A 15,753-nucleotide genomic window follows, 5' to 3' on the forward strand; every position below is an offset into this window, starting at 1 on the left:
AACTTTAGTACTATTAACGCAAATAAGATTAAACTATGCACAATTAACCTTTTGGAAGCTTGAATATCAGTAGTTATTTTAATTAAGTTAAAACCTTCCGAGGAATATGAAACAACAAATTATATCAATATTTAACCTGAAGATGACTTGAGAAGGTCGAAACGTTGTTCTCTGCTTTATTTTGGATAAATATGTTAATACACATACCAGCCGTCTTGAGATACATAATTAGAAAACTGATAAGAAAAACAAACAAACAAACACACACACAAAAAGTTATATGTAATTTTAGAGAAATCGCAGAATAAGAGGAGGTGACAACAGTTGAAGTAAATAGAAAGAGTCGCCGTTTTATCAGTTTCTTATTGACACATAAGTTAAATTTGTCAAAATATATAAAAACATAAAATAATTGTACATTATAGTTTTGGGACAACAAATTGAAATAATTAAATTTTGCATTTCTTGAGAAACGTGCCTGAAACTTTTGTACAACTAACTTGATTTTTAAATACATCAAAGGGTAAATTTGTTTTACTTGTACAGATTGGAGGCGAAACGTTAAGTTCTACATTTAGCCTCTAATTACAAATCGTGTTACCTTTCAAGAAATGTTCATTAACTGGTTTATAACTTTCCTCATACAAAAATAAGCACTAAGACATTTAAGCATTTTATAATCTTGAAGCAAAGTTCCATTTACTACGAAATAATATATTATAATCAACCCTAAACCTAGACACACTATGCAAACCCTGCTATTTCTGTAAATGGTAAACATGGGATAATTATACATGGAAAACTTAGTTATTAAAGTGAATTCTTTTCTCTTCTTTTCAAGATGTCGCCCTTGTCGCACCTTTCATCATATCTCACAGCTAGTGGTAACAACAACGTGACGAGTGCACCACAAAGCATGGTCGATCCGAAGAAGGCGAAAACTGCCAAATATTCCCCGGTATAATGATAGAGATTACCTGTCAGTTGAAAAACAGTCAAAATACACGACGCCATAACATCTTTATCTTGACAAATAGAAAAAAAATGTATTATAAGACGTTTACTAAACAGATACACTTGCCCTCATATTTCCATAACATGGTTTTACGATTACTAACATTCAAGGTAATATCATTCAGGCTACCAGTAATTATCTCTTTTCTTCACGATCAAGGTCTATGATAAGAATGACAAGTTTTAAATTATTTTCTCGACAGTACTGCTTTGAGGTTATGTTTCTTTATACAGAACTCTCTGGACAGTACTGCTTTGAGGCTATGTTTCTTTATACAGAACTGTCTGGACAGTACTGCTTTGAGGTTATGTTTCTTTATACAGAACTGTCTGGACAGTACTGCTTTGAGGCTATGTTTCTTTATACAGAACTGTCTGGACAGTACTGCTTTGAGGTTGTATTTCTTTATACAGAACTGTCTGGACAGTACTGCTTTGAGGCTATGTTTCTTTATACAGAACTGTCCGGACAGTACTGCTTTGAGGTTATGTTTCTTTATACAGAACTCTCTGGACAGTACTGCTTTGAGGTTATGTTTCTTTATACAGAACTCTCTGGACAGTACTGCTTTGAGGTTATGTTTCTTTATACAGAACTCTCTGGACAGTACTGCTTTGAGGTTATGTTTCTTTATACAGAACTCTCTGGACAGTACTGCTTTGAGGTTATGTTTCTTTATACAGAACTGTCTGGGCAGCATTGCTTTGAAGTTATGTTTCTTTATACAGAACTGTCTGGACAGCACTGTTTTGAAGTTATGTTTCTTTATAAAGAACTCTCTGGACAGTACTGCTTTGAGGTTATGTTTTTTTATACAGAACTGTCCGGACAGTACTGCTTTGAGGTTATGTTTCTTTATACAGAACTCTCTGGACAGTACTGCTTTGAGGTTATGTTTCTTTATACAGAACTCTCTGGACAGTACTGCTTTGAGGTTATGTTTCTTTATACAGAACTCTCTGGACAGTACTGCTTTGAGGTTATGTTTCTTTATACAGAACTCTCTGGACAGTACTGCTTTGAGGTTATGTTTCTTTATACAGAACTCTCTGGACAGTACTGCTTTGAGGTTATGTTTCTTTATACAGAACTCTCTGGACAGTACTGCTTTGAGGTTATGTTTCTTTATACAGAACTCTCTGGACAGTACTGCTTTGAGGTTATGTTTCTTTATACAGAATTGTCCGGACAGTACTGCTTTGAAGTTATGTTTCTTTATACAGAACTGTCTGGGCAGCATTGCTTTGAAGTTATGTTTCTTTATACAGAACTGTCTGGACAGCACTGTTTTGAAGTTATGTTTCTTTATAAAGAACTCTCTGGACAGTACTGCTTTGAGGTTATGTTTTTTTATACAGAACTGTCCGGACAGTACTGCTTTGAGGTTATGTTTCTTTATACAGAACTCTCTGGACAGTACTGCTTTGAGGTTATGTTTCTTTATACAGAACTCTCTGGACAGTACTGCTTTGAGGTTATGTTTCTTTATACAGAACTCTCTGGACAGTACTGCTTTGAGGTTATGTTTCTTTATACAGAACTGTCTGGACAGCACTGTTTTGAAGTTATGTTTCTTTATACAGAACTGTCCGGACAGTACTGCTTTGAGGTTATGTTTTTTTATACAGAACTCTCTGGACAGTACTGCTTTGAGGTTATGTTTCTTTATACAGAACTGTCTGGACAGCACTGTTTTGAAGTTATGTTTCTTTATACAGAACTGTCCGGACAGTACTGCTTTGAGGTTATGTTTCTTTATACAGAACTGTCTGGACAGCACTGTTTTGAAGTTATGTTTCTTTATACAGAACTGTCCGGACAGTACTGCTTTGAGGTTATGTTTCTTTATACAGAATTGTCCGGACAGTACTGCTTTGAAGTTATGTTTCTTTATACAGAACTGTCTGGGCAGCATTGCTTTGAAGTTATGTTTCTTTATACAGAACTGTCAGGACAGCACTGTTTTGAAGTTATGTTTCTTTATAAAGAACTGTCTGGACAGTACTGCTTTGAAGTTATGTTTCTTTATACAGAACTGTCTGGACAGCACTGTTTTGAAGTTATGTTTCTTTATAAAGAACTGTCTGTACTGTACTGTTTTAAAGTAATGTTTGTTTATAAAGAACTGTCTGGACAGCACTGTTTTGAAGTAATTTTTTATGTAAAGAACTGTTTGGACTGTACTGTTTTGAAGTAATATATCTTTATAAAGAACTGTCTGGACAGCACTGCTTTGAGTAGTGTTGTTTTTTTTGTGAATAACTTTCTGGACTGTACTGTTTTGAAGTGAAGTTTCTTCATAAAGAATTGTTCGAACAGCACTGTTTTGAAGTAGCGTTTTTTTTATGAAGAGCTATTAGGAGTGTACTGTGTTGAAGTTAAGTAATGTTTCTTTATAAAGAATTGTCTGTACAGCTTTTCAATACACTATGTTGTTGTTTGTCTCTTGTATGAAGAAGTATCTAGGCAGAACTGATTTCCAGTACAGTAACGTTTCTTTATAGAGATCTTTAGAGAAAGTAACATATAACTAATTTGTTATTAACCACTGATATGATAATTAAGAGAAATGCAACATTACACGTTTGGAGAGATTTACTGACCTGCTATAAGAGGCACTAATAAGTTACTACCACCTTGGAAGAGTCGAGCCAAAGAGATAGTAGGGCCTAGTTTTTCATTCCCATGATAATCCGCTAGGAGAACTGGTGTCAGACAATACCAAGCTCCTGAACCAATCCCATACACTACTCCACAAACTGCATGCGTAAAGAAGTCGTGAGCTAAGGTGATGGCCAGTACCGCAGCGCCTCCTATGGTTATATTTAACGTGTACCAATAACGTCTCGGGACAAGATCCTTGTCTGCTACCCAGCCGAAGAAAATCCGACCAATCAAGTCTCCAAACGCTGTGAGTAACAATAAGGTGTTGACGTCAGTTTTGGATATCCCAACTTCATCTGCATGAGGTGGGATAGAAGAAAGCATGGGGACTGCCATACTTGTAAACGTATAGGCCAGGCATATGCAGAGAAACACAGGATCTTTTAAAAAATGTAGGTCAAAAATCCTAATGAAAGATTGGTATTTTCCTCCAGAGACTTTGTTTGAAGTGTTTATGGCGGAGTATTTTGGTTTGTTATTTAAGGGTTTGACGTCATCATTGTGGCCTGCAACAGGTCTGGCGTACCATTCTACAGGCCTGAAGAGTAATCCGCTGATGCAGTTGTGAAGGACCATGCTGCTCAGTATCAAGTAGGTCCCTCTCAGTTCGAATTCTTCCAAACACGCTTTGATCAAAGAAGGAAGGACGAAGACACCGACACTAGCGCCACTAAGCGAAATGGACTGAGCCAAAGCTCTTCGCTTGACGAAATAATGACCCACGATAATAATACTTGCCGTCATGGAGAAAGCTGACCCTATTCCTGCCAAACAAGGAAAACAGCAAGTGTTGTTAAACTCAATCACATCTAGTAAATTTCGTTAGAATAATATCAACTTCCCAAGACTGGTAAGGTTCGATAGAGCAATTTTGTTTTAGTTCTAAAAATAAACAATCAATCCACAAATGGGTTATTTACTAAATCCTTCACTTAAAGAATATCCAAAATTGATTATATTAAACAAACACAATTTCCAAGTTAAATTGGAATGACTATGTTACACTCCTAAAACATTAACATTTATTATTTATTGTTAATAAGAAACTCACCTAGCAGAACACCAGCCGTGAAAATTAAGTAAGTAACATTCGGAGCAAAGTAACTCAAGAATAAACCCACCGACCCCATGAGGGCACCAACAATCGTTACGAACCGACAACCCTTACGCTGAGAGAGGACGCTGCTCAATGGGGCTGTAAGAAAAGTTCAGTTACTCATGATTAGTATTAGAGATAAAACACCTAAAATAGTGAATATAAACTCGTACTTATCTTTAGAATCCTTATAATATATTTGTATAAAGAAAAGTTATTTCTTTGAACTTTTACAGCTCTTTTTACGAAAATGTCATATTTTGCCAACAGACAGGAGATTGTTTGTTTGTTTGAATTTCGTGAAAAGCTACTCGAGGGCTATCTGCGCTAGCCATCCCTAATTTAGCAGTATAAGACTAGAGGGAAAACAGCTAGTCATCACCACCCGCCGCCAACTCTTGGGCTACTCTTTTACCAACGAATAGTTGGATTGACCCCACATTATAACGCTCCTAAGACTGAGAGGGCGAGCACGTTTGACGCGACGGGGATGCGAACCCGCGACCCTCAGATTACGAGTCGCACGCCTTAATACGCTTGACCATGTCACGCCTAGGAGATAGCACGTCTGCAACTTAACATTTTCCTATTGCAGACTCATTATTATGTTGTAAGTTTGTTGGGCTGGTTATTTCAAAATATATGTTGAAAATAACTCGAAGTTCATTCGACATTATAACGAGAAATTACTTATCGATTTTTCAGTCTGTCTTCGCTAGTCTATTGTATTGTAGGCTTAACTTTACAAATGGCGTTGAAACAGAAGTACCTTGCTAGTTGTGCCAAGACGAACGTATAAATAAACTTTCTTGTACAATGTCGATAGTAGATGAATGTACGATAAAGCTAACATTAAAAAATATAATGAATTCAAACTGTACACTTCAATAACATTCTAATGACGAGTGTAAGTGATTCATTGTAAACTATGTAGTTCACTAGCCCACTCAAATGTATATTGGATTCTTATATTAAATTGCAAGTATATAAAACAAATAAAATTGAAAATCATACATTTAAAAAACGGGTGGAATGAGTAGAGAAAGCACTAATAAAGAACAACGTTTTGACCTTCTTCGTCATGTTCACAATACAATTGAACATTTCACAATTATAGAATTCAAATACAATTGAAAATTAAATATTTATTTTGACTTCTCTTAAAGTTCTGTTTTTTCTCTCCAATTTCTATATTCTAACTTCCATTTCCCCTTTGTAGCTTCTAAAGTTCTGTTTCTTGTCTCTAGTTTCTATATTTTAACTTCCATTTCCCTTTTGTACCTTCTAAAGTTCTGTTTATTGTCTCTAGTTTCTATATTCTAACTTCCATTTCCCCTCTGTAGCTTCTAAAGTTCTGTTTATTGTCTCTAGTTTCTATATTCTAACTTCCATTTCCCTTTTGTAGCTTCTAAAGTTCTGTTTATTGTCTCTAGTTTCTATATTCTAACTTCCATTTCCCTTTTGTACCTTCTAAAGTTCTGTTTCTTTGCTTTAGTTTCTATATTCTAACTTCCATTTCCCCTCAGTAGCTTCTACAGTCGTGTTTCTTTTCTTTAGTTTCTATATTCTAACTTCCATTTCCCTTTTGTAGCTTCTAAAGTTCTGTTTCTTTTCTTTAGTTTCTATATTCTAACTTCCATTTCCCCTCAGTAGCTTCTAAAGTTCTGTTTCTTTTCTTTAGTTTCTATATTCTAACTTCCATTTCTCCTCTGTAGCTTCTAAAGTCGCGTTTCTTTTCTTTAGTTTCTATATTCTAACTTCCATTTCCCTTTTGTAGCTTCTAAAGTTCTGTTTATTGTCTCTAGTTTTTATATTCTAACTTCCATTTCCCCTCTGTAGCTTCTAAAGTCGTGTTTCTTTTCTTTAGTTTCTATATTCTAACTTCCATTTCCCTTTTGTAGCTTCTAAAGTCGAGTTTCTTTTCTTTAGTTTCTATATTCTAACTTCCATTTCCCTTTTGTAGCTTCTAAAGTTCTGTTTATTGTCTCTAGTTTCTATATTCTAACTTCCATTTCCCCTCTGTAGCTTCTAAAGTCGTGTTTCTTTTCTTTAGTTTCTATATTATAACTTCCATTTCCCTTTTGTAGCTTCTAAAGTTCTGTTTATTGTCTCTGGTTTCTATATTCTAACTTCCATTTCCCTTTTGTAGCTTCTAAAGTTCTGTTTATTGTCTCTAGTTTCTATATTCTAACTTCCATTTTCCCTCTGTAGCTTCTAAAGTCGTGTTTCTTTTCTTTAGTTTCTATATTCTAACTTCCATTTTCCCTCTGTAGCTTCTAAAGTCGTGTTTCTTTTCTTTAGTTTCTATATTTTAACTTCCATTTCCCTTTTGCAGCTTCTAAAGTCGTGTTTCTTTTCTCTAGTTTCTATATTCTAACTTCCATTTCCTCTTTGTAGCTTCTAAAGTCGTGTTTATTTTCTTTAGTTTCTATATTCTAACTTCCATTTCCCTTTTGTAGCTTCTAAAGTTCTGTTTATTTTCTCTAGTTTCTATATTCTAACTTCCATTTCCCTTTTGTAGCTTCTAAAGTCGTGTTTCTTTTCTTTAGTTTCTATATTCTAACTTCCATTTCCCTTTTGTAGCTTCTAAAGTTCTGTTTATTGTCTCTAGTTTCTATATTCTAACTTCCATTTCCCTTTTGTAGCTTCTAAAGTTCTGTTTCTTTTGTTTTAGTTTCTATATTCTAACTTCCATTTCCCTCAGTAGCTTCTACAGTCGTGTTTCTTTTCTTTAGTTTCTATATTCTAACTTCCATTTTCCTTTTGTAGCTTCTAAAGTCGTGTTTCTTTTTCTAGTTTCTATATTCTAACTTCCATTTCCCTCTGTAGCTTCTAAAGTCGTGTTTCTTTTCTTTAGTTTCTATATTCTAACTTCCATTTCCCTTTTGTAGCTTCTAAAGTTCTGTTTATTGTCTCTAGTTTCTATATTCTAACTTCCATTTCCCCTCTGTAGCTTCTAAAGTCGTGTTTCTTTTCTTTAGTTTCTATATTCTAACTTCCATTTCCCCTCTGTTGTTTCTAAAGTTCTGTTTCTTTTCTCTAGTTTCTGTATTCTAACTTCCATTTCCCCTCTGTAGCTTCTACAGTCGTGTTTCTTTTCTTTAGTTTCTATATTCTAACTTCCATTTCCCTTTTGTAGCTTCTAAAGTCGTGTTTCTTTTCTCTAGTTTCTATATTCTAAGTTCCATTTCCCCTCTGTAGCTTCTAAAGTCGTGTTTCTTTTCTTTGGTTTCTATATTCTAACTTCCATTTCCTTTTGTAGCTTCTAAGATCTGTTTATTTTCTCTGGTTTCTATATTCTAACTTCCATTTCCTTTTTGTAGCTTCTAAAGTCTGTTTCTTTTCTTTGGTTTCTATATTCTAACTTCCATTTCCTTTTGCGGCTTCTAAAGTTCTGTTTATTGTCTCTAGTTTCTATATTCTAACTTCCATTTCCCTCTGTGGCTTCTAAAGTCGTGTTTCTTTTCTTTGGTTTCTATATTCTAACTTCCATTTCCCTCTGTGGCTTCTAAAGTCGTGTTTTTTTCTTTGGTTTCTATATTCTAACTTCCATTTCCCTTTTGTAGCTTCTAAAGTCGTGTTTCTTTTCTTTAGTTTCTATATTCTAACTTCCATTTCCCTTTTGTAGCTTCTAAAGTTCTGTTTTTTGTCTCTGGTTTCTATATTCTAACTTCCATTTTCCCTCTGTAGCTTCTAAAGTCGTGTTTCTTTTCTTTGGTTTCTATATTCTAACTTCCATTTTCCCTCTGTAGCTTCTAATGTCGTGTTTCTTTTCTTTGGTTTCTATATTTTACTTCCATTTCCCTTTTGCAGCTTCTAAAGTCGTGTTTCTTTTCTCTAGTTTCTATATTCTAAGTTCCATTTCCCCTCTGTAGCTTCTAAAGTCGTGTTTCTTTTCTTTAGTTTCTATATTCTAACTTCCATTTCCCTTTTGTAGCTTCTAAAGTTCTGTTTATTTTCTCTAGTTTCTATATTCTAACTTCCATTTCCCTCTGTAGCTTCTAAAGTCGTGTTTCTTTTCTTTGGTTTCTATATTCTAACTTCCATTTCCCCTCTGTAGCTTCTAAAGTCGTGTTTCTTTTCTTTAGTTTCTATATTCTAACTTCCATTTCCTTTTGTAGCTTCTAAAGTCGTGTTTCTTTTCTTTAGTTTCTATATTCTAACTTCCATTTCCCTTTTGTAGCTTCTAAAGTTCTGTTTATTGTCTCTAGTTTCTATATTCTAACTTCCATTTTCCCTCTGTAGCTTCTAAAGTCGTGTTTCTTTTCTTTAGTTTCTATATTCTAACTTCCATTTCCCTTTTGTAGCTTCTAAAGTTCTGTTTATTGTCTCTAGTTTCTATATTCTAACTTCCATTTTCCCTCTGTAGCTTCTAAAGTCGTGTTTCTTTTCTTTAGTTTCTATATTCTAACTTCCATTTTCCCTCTGTAGCTTCTAAAGTCGAGTTTCTTTTCTTTAGTTTCTATATTTTAACTTCCATTTCCCTTTTGCAGCTTCTAAAGTAGTGTTTCTTTTCTCTAGTTTCTATATTCTAACTTCCATTTCCCCTCTGTAGCTTCTAAAGTCGTGTTTCTTTTTTTTAGTTTCTATATTCTAACTTCCATTTCCCCTCTGTAGCTTCTAAAGTCGTGTTTCTTTTCTTTAGTTTCTATATTCTAACTTCCATTTCCCCTCTGTATCTTCAAAAGTTCTGTTTCTTTTCTTTGGTTTCTATATTCTAACTTCCATTTCCCTCTGTGCCTTCTAAAGTTCTGTTTCTTTTCTCTGGTTTCTATATTCTAACTTCCATTTCCCTCAGTAGCTTCTAAAGTTCTGTTTCTTGTCTCTAGTTTATATATTCTAACTTCCATTTCCCCTCTGTTGTTTCTAAAGTTCTATTTCTTTCCTCTAGTTTCTATATTCTAACTTCCATTTCCCTTTTGTTGCTTCTAAAGTTCTGTTTATTGTCTCTAGTTTCTATATTCTAACTTCCATTTCCCCTCTGTAGCTTCTAAAGTCGTGTTTCTTTTCTTTAGTTTCTATATTCTAACTTCCATTTCCCTTTTGTAGCTTCTAAAGTTCTGTTTATTTTCTCTAGTTTCTATATTCTAACTTCCATTTCCCTTTTGTAGCTTCTAAAGTCGTGTTTCTTTTCTTTAGTTTCTATATTCTAACTTCCATTTCCCTTTTGTAGCTTCTAAAGTTCTGTTTATTGTCTCTAGTTTCTATATTCTAACTTCCATTTCCCCTCTGTAGCTTCTAAAGTCGTGTTTCTTTTCTTTAGTTTTTGTATTCTAACTTCCATTTCCCTTTTGTAGCTTCTAAAGTCGTGTTTCTTTTCTTTAGTTTCTATATTTTAACTTCCATTTCCCTTTTGCAGCTTCTAAAGTCGTGTTTCTTTTCTCTAGTTTCTATATTCTAACTTCCATTTCCCCTCTGAGCTTCTAAAGTCGTGTTTCTTTTCTTTAGTTTCTATATTCTAACTTCCATTTCCCTTTTGTAGCTTCTAAAGTTCTGTTTATTGTCTCTAGTTTCTATATTCTAACTTCCATTTCCCCTCTGTAGCTTCTAAAGTCGTGTTTCTTTTCTTTAGTTTCTATATTCTAACTTCCATTTCCCTTTTGTAGCTTCTAAAGTCGTGTTTCTTTTCTTTAGTTTCTATATTTTAACTTCCATTTCCCTTTTGTAGCTTCTAAAGTCGTGTTTCTTTTCTCTAGTTTCTATATTCTAACTTCCATTTTCCCTCTGTAGCTTCTAAAGTCGTGTTTCTTTTCTTTAGTTTCTATATTCTAACTTCCATTTCCCTTTTGTTGCTTCTAAAGTTCTGTTTATTGTCTCTAGTTTCTATATTCTAACTTCCATTTCCCCTCTGTAGCTTCTAAAGTCGCGTTTCTTTTCTTTAGTTTCTGTATTCTAACTTCCATTTCCCTTTTGTAGCTTCTAAAGTCGTGTTTCTTTTCTTTAGTTTCTGTGTTCTAACTTCCATTTCCCTTTTGTAGCTTCTAAAGTCGTGTTTCTTTTCTTTAGTTTCTATATTTTAACTTCCATTTCCTTTTAGCTTCTAAAGTCGTGTTTCTTTTCTCTAGTTTCTATATTCTAACTTCCATTTTCCTCTGTAGCTTCTAAAGTCGTGTTTCTTTTCTTTGGTTTCTATATTCTAACTTCCATTTCCTTTTGTTGCTTCTAAAGTTCTGTTTATTGTCTCTAGTTTCTATATTCTAACTTCCATTTCCCCTCTGTAGCTTCTAAAGTCGTGTTTCTTTTCTTTAGTTTCTATATTTTAACTTCCATTTCCCTTTTGCAGCTTCTAAAGTCGTGTTTCTTTCTCTAGTTTCTATATTCTAACCCATTTCCTCTGTAGCTTCTAAAGTCGTGTTTCTTTTCTTTGGTTTCTATATTCTAACTTCCATTTCCTTTTGTTTGCTTCTAAAGTTCTGTTTATTGTCTCTAGTTTCTATATTATAACTTCCATTTCCCCTCTGTAGCTTCTAAAGTCGTGTTTCTTTTCTTTAGTTTCTATATTCTAACTTCCATTTCCCCTCTGTACCTTCTAAAGTTCTGTTTCTTTTTTCTAGTTTCTATATTCTAACTTCCATTTCCCCTCAGTAGCTTCTAAAGTTCTGTTTCTTGTCTCTAGTTTATATATTCTAACTTCCATTTCCCCTCTGTTGTTTCTAAAGTTCTGTTTCTTTTCTCTAGTTTCTATATTCTAACTTCCATTTCCCCTCTGTAGCTTCTAAAGTCGTGTTTCTTTTTTTTAGTTTCTATATTCTAACTTCCATTTCCCTTTTGTTGCTTCTAAAGTTCTGTTTATTGTCTCTAGTTTCTATATTCTAACTTCCATTTCCCCTCTGTAGCTTCTAAAGTCGTGTTTCTTTTCTTTAGTTTCTATATTTTAACTTCCATTTCCCTTTTGTTGCTTCTAAAGTTCTGTTTATTGTCTTTAGTTTCTATATTCTAACTTCCATTTCCCCTCTGTAGCTTCTAAAGTCGCGTTTCTTTTCTTTAGTTTCTATATTCTAACTTTCATTTCCCCTCTGTACCTTCAAAAGTTCTGTTTCTTTTCTTTAGTTTCTATATTCTAACTTCCATTTCCCCTCTGTACCTTCTAAAGTTCTGTTTCTTTTCTCTAGTTTCTATATTCTAACTTCCATTTCCCCTCAGTAGCTTCTAAAGTTCTGTTTCTTGTCTCTAGTTTATATATTCTAACTTCCATTTCCCCTCTGTTGTTTCTAAAGTTCTGTTTCTTGTCTCTAGTTTCTATATTCCCAGTTCAATTTATTCTTTCTAGTTTCTAGTTTTCAAAGTTCTTTTTTTTTCCTCAAATTTATATAATTTCAGACTTAGTCTGTTTCTTCATTTTATATAGTCTCAGCCCCAGTGCATTTCTCTAGTGTTAAAGTCCTGCTTCTTCTCTCTAGTTTGTATCATTCCAGTTTTATATTATTTCTCTAGTTTCAATTTTTTCAGTATTATTTCAGCTCATTAATTTTCTGATTCAGAAAACAACGTCACGACCGCACACAACGACTCTGAGTGTGTCAATTGAAACATGAGCTATTGATTTCTTCATGTCTACATTCTTTCTACACCTACACTGCAAAGACCTGTAACGTGTCTGTTTTCTCTAATACTGTATAAAACAGTGATTGTAGCTATCCTTTGTGTAATAATCTTTGTTTGTTGTACAGTTTTAATTAATTTGAACTGAGACCTGTTAACTTTGTCACAACTGAAAAAATGTAGTAATTTCTAATATTTTTACCATTAAAAATGTTTGTTTTTATACCTAACATGAACATCACTATTTTTAAATTACAAACATTTTAAGAATCATTAGATTATTACCTAAGAAAGGTTTGTACCGTCATTAAATAAAATATTTAATCATAATCATAAACTAACATTATGTTTCCATAATATCGTTTCTCACGCTATGACCTGATGTCGCTACAACAATCTTTATTCTGTTAGAATGCGTAATATCATTAGAACATACTGTGTTCTTTCAGACCTGTTTGGTATCATTAGAACATACTGTGTTCTTTCAGACCTGTTTAGTATCCTTAGAACATACTGTGTTCTTTCAGACCTGTTTAGTATCCTTAGAACATACTGTGTTCTTTCAGACCTGTTTAGTATCCTTAGAACATACTGTGTTATCGCTCATTACAACCTAGTGTTACTTTAATGTACTCCCTTCTTTTGCTTTTCGAATGCCTGAATCCCACTATTGTAATGATTTAATTAGTTGTGAAACGTATTTTAACTAAGACAACCACTTCCAAGCATAAACTGTTTGTATCGAGGAAGTATTTATTTTGTTTGTTCCCCCACAAGTTTTGTCTGTTAAACTGCTTCACAGAAAGGTCCAAACGTTTGTACAATATAAACTGACATGTTTTAAACAATTATAATTCATCTTTTTTTAAACCACATAACCGAAAAGATTCAGTGTCTCACCCATGAATAACTGTTGTATAAAAACATTTCATAAATACCACGTACTAAATAGTTTTACTTACACATCCCAAAAGTCAGGATGGCTAGTACACCTGGAACCCAACTAACTGTCCTCGAAGTTGAATCCGGGAAGGTTTCCAAGGTAGCTACATATATAAGGCCAGTAGATCTCATGAAGCCAGAGGACAAAAGAGCGACCACAAATCCACTAAACACCACGACCCAGCCATAGCCCCCGTCTGGAGGAATTAGTGGTCCACGTGTTTCTTCGCTCAGAACACTTGCTTCTTTACTGGTGATGCAGTCATCTGTTTCCACATCTAGCCTCAGAGGCTGATGGTCAGGTGATGACTCTTTACTGGAGGTATCTCCCGTATCTCGGACCTCTGGATGGGTTGACCTTGTAATATCCTGATGTGCCTCATCTCGAACCATGTCATAAAATTGTGTACAATTTGGACTCGACCCAGCATTGATCCTAGAGAGCCTTCTCGTCTGGCGTATGTCGATCTGTCTGTCACACGATATCTCATCGTTACAAGACATGAGTGTACTCTTCCTGTCGTGTAACTCAGTAGGAAAATAACCACTGACGTCATATAAGTCTTCATTACAGATACTGGGCTCCTGGCTTTCTCCTATGTAAAAAAGTGCATGTTTCAGGTGTGCTACTCTCAAGAAATCAGCAGTGGAAGAACAAGCATACCGTACGTCACTCCTGCAAGTATGCGCAGCTAAGGATGCGCCGGGTTTATTGACGTCACAGAATTCTAAATCAATTCGGCTTTGCGTCTGGTCTAGTTCGTTGTTAACACTGTAACTGAAGGATGGATTCTCTCCATATTCTGCCAGTCCTTTAGAATCGTTATTCGACAAGACGGATGGAAGGTTCTTTAGTTTTCCTTCCATCTGTAGACTATTTTAATTCTAACTGAGGAGAATACCACAGTGTTCACAATGTTCATCTTCAGAAAGACAAACTCCAGATCAAGACCTCATATCGTGTTTCTCTGTCATCTTCCATGTTGGATATCTTCAAATAATTATAAAATATTTATTTAGCTATACGTTATCAATACACCGGGAAACATGTTGCAATGAAAAAAAACTGAGTTATTTTTATGGTGAGCATGTCTTTTTCAAGATAACGAAATATGTTACAAATAATTACACTTAACACAAGATATCAGTATTATATAGTAAATTATATAATAAGCAAACATTTTGTTAAACGTCCCTCGGTAGGACAGAGGTAAGTCTACATACTTAGTACACCCAAATCCGTGGTTCGACTTTCTGCAGTGTATACAGCAGGTAGCCCAGTGTGGCTTTGCAAACAAATCACCAGTTATAAACACATATCATCAAACCTTTTGCTGTAACTAAATCTCAGAATATGACACAGATTATATCATTTACTGGCTATCACAAGTTAATGAAACACATTGAATAATGAACCTGGTAACCTAGTAAAATCTAAGAAAGTTGTTGTTGTCATTTCCAGAAACTAACACCATCACACCTTGTTAGCCGAAACCTTTCAGACATTTTATATTAAAAAACTACCACTATTACACGAGATATTTAATATTGAAGAACAAACACCATTACAACATCTGAGCTACAGATATCCATATATTTTATATTGAGAAACAAACACTGTCATACAATCCAGATATTTTAAATTGATATTACATTTTGTGAGCTAAAACAATTCATATCCTGGTTTAACGGATATGGTGGTTGGTTAGTTTTATAGAAAGGACACACTACACTATTTGTTGTGTTGGTGGTTGGTTAGTTTTATATAAAGGACACACTACACTATTTGTTGTGTTGGTGGTTGGTTAGTTTTATATAAAGGACACACTACACTATTTGTTGTGTTGGTGGTTGGTTAGTTTTATAGAAAGGACACACTACACTATTTGTTGTGTTGGTGGTTGGTTAGTTTTATATAAAGGACACACTACACTATTTGTTGTGTTGGTGGTTGGTTAGTTTTATAGTAAGGACACACTACACTATTTGTTGTGTTGGTGGTTGGTTAGTTTTATATAAAGGACACACTACACTATTTGTTGTGTTGGTGGTTGGTTAGTTTTATATAAAGGACACACTACACTATTTGTTGTGTTGGTGGTTGGTTAGTTTTATATAAAGGACACACTACACTATTTGTTGTGTTCACAAAGGTATTTAATCCCACATATTAGGATCATAAATTCAGTGACGATCAAGTGATATTTCATAAGTCTAACAGAAACAGTAAAAACTTCACTCAATACGTACAACAGCGTCATTAAAAATATTCATTTTCTAAACGTTCACAGATATAATAACAGTAACAGATACTCGGTTTTATCTAAAGTTGTAAGTTACTTTCAAACAACTTGAACCAAAACAATTAATTAATCTATTAATTATAGAACATATCAAACGTTTATACAAGTAAGAAACTTAAGAAAAAAATTAATACATACATATTGTTGAGAAAGAAATAACTCTTAATAGAAGTCGTTTCAAAAAGACTTAA

At 34.1% G+C, this 15,753-nt stretch overlaps 1 protein-coding gene across 1 annotated transcript; it reads right to left on the minus strand.

The window, feature by feature from the left end:
- Positions 1–322: 322 nt before the first annotated feature.
- Positions 323–14,199, minus strand: LOC143245659 (monocarboxylate transporter 12-B-like). The gene is made up of 4 exons (XM_076492008.1): positions 13,280–14,199; positions 4,731–4,874; positions 3,619–4,443; positions 323–977 (listed from the first exon to the last, which is right to left on the minus strand). The coding sequence occupies exons 1-4, from the start codon at positions 14,124–14,126 to the stop codon at positions 811–813; spliced, it is 1,983 nt and encodes a 660-aa protein (XP_076348123.1). The 5' UTR covers positions 14,127–14,199; the 3' UTR covers positions 323–810.
- Between the last annotated feature and the right edge of the window lie 1,554 nt (positions 14,200–15,753).

Source organism: Tachypleus tridentatus, chromosome 2 (assembly GCF_004210375.1).
Source record: "Tachypleus tridentatus isolate NWPU-2018 chromosome 2, ASM421037v1, whole genome shotgun sequence".
Lineage (NCBI taxonomy): Eukaryota > Metazoa > Arthropoda > Merostomata > Xiphosura > Limulidae > Tachypleus > Tachypleus tridentatus.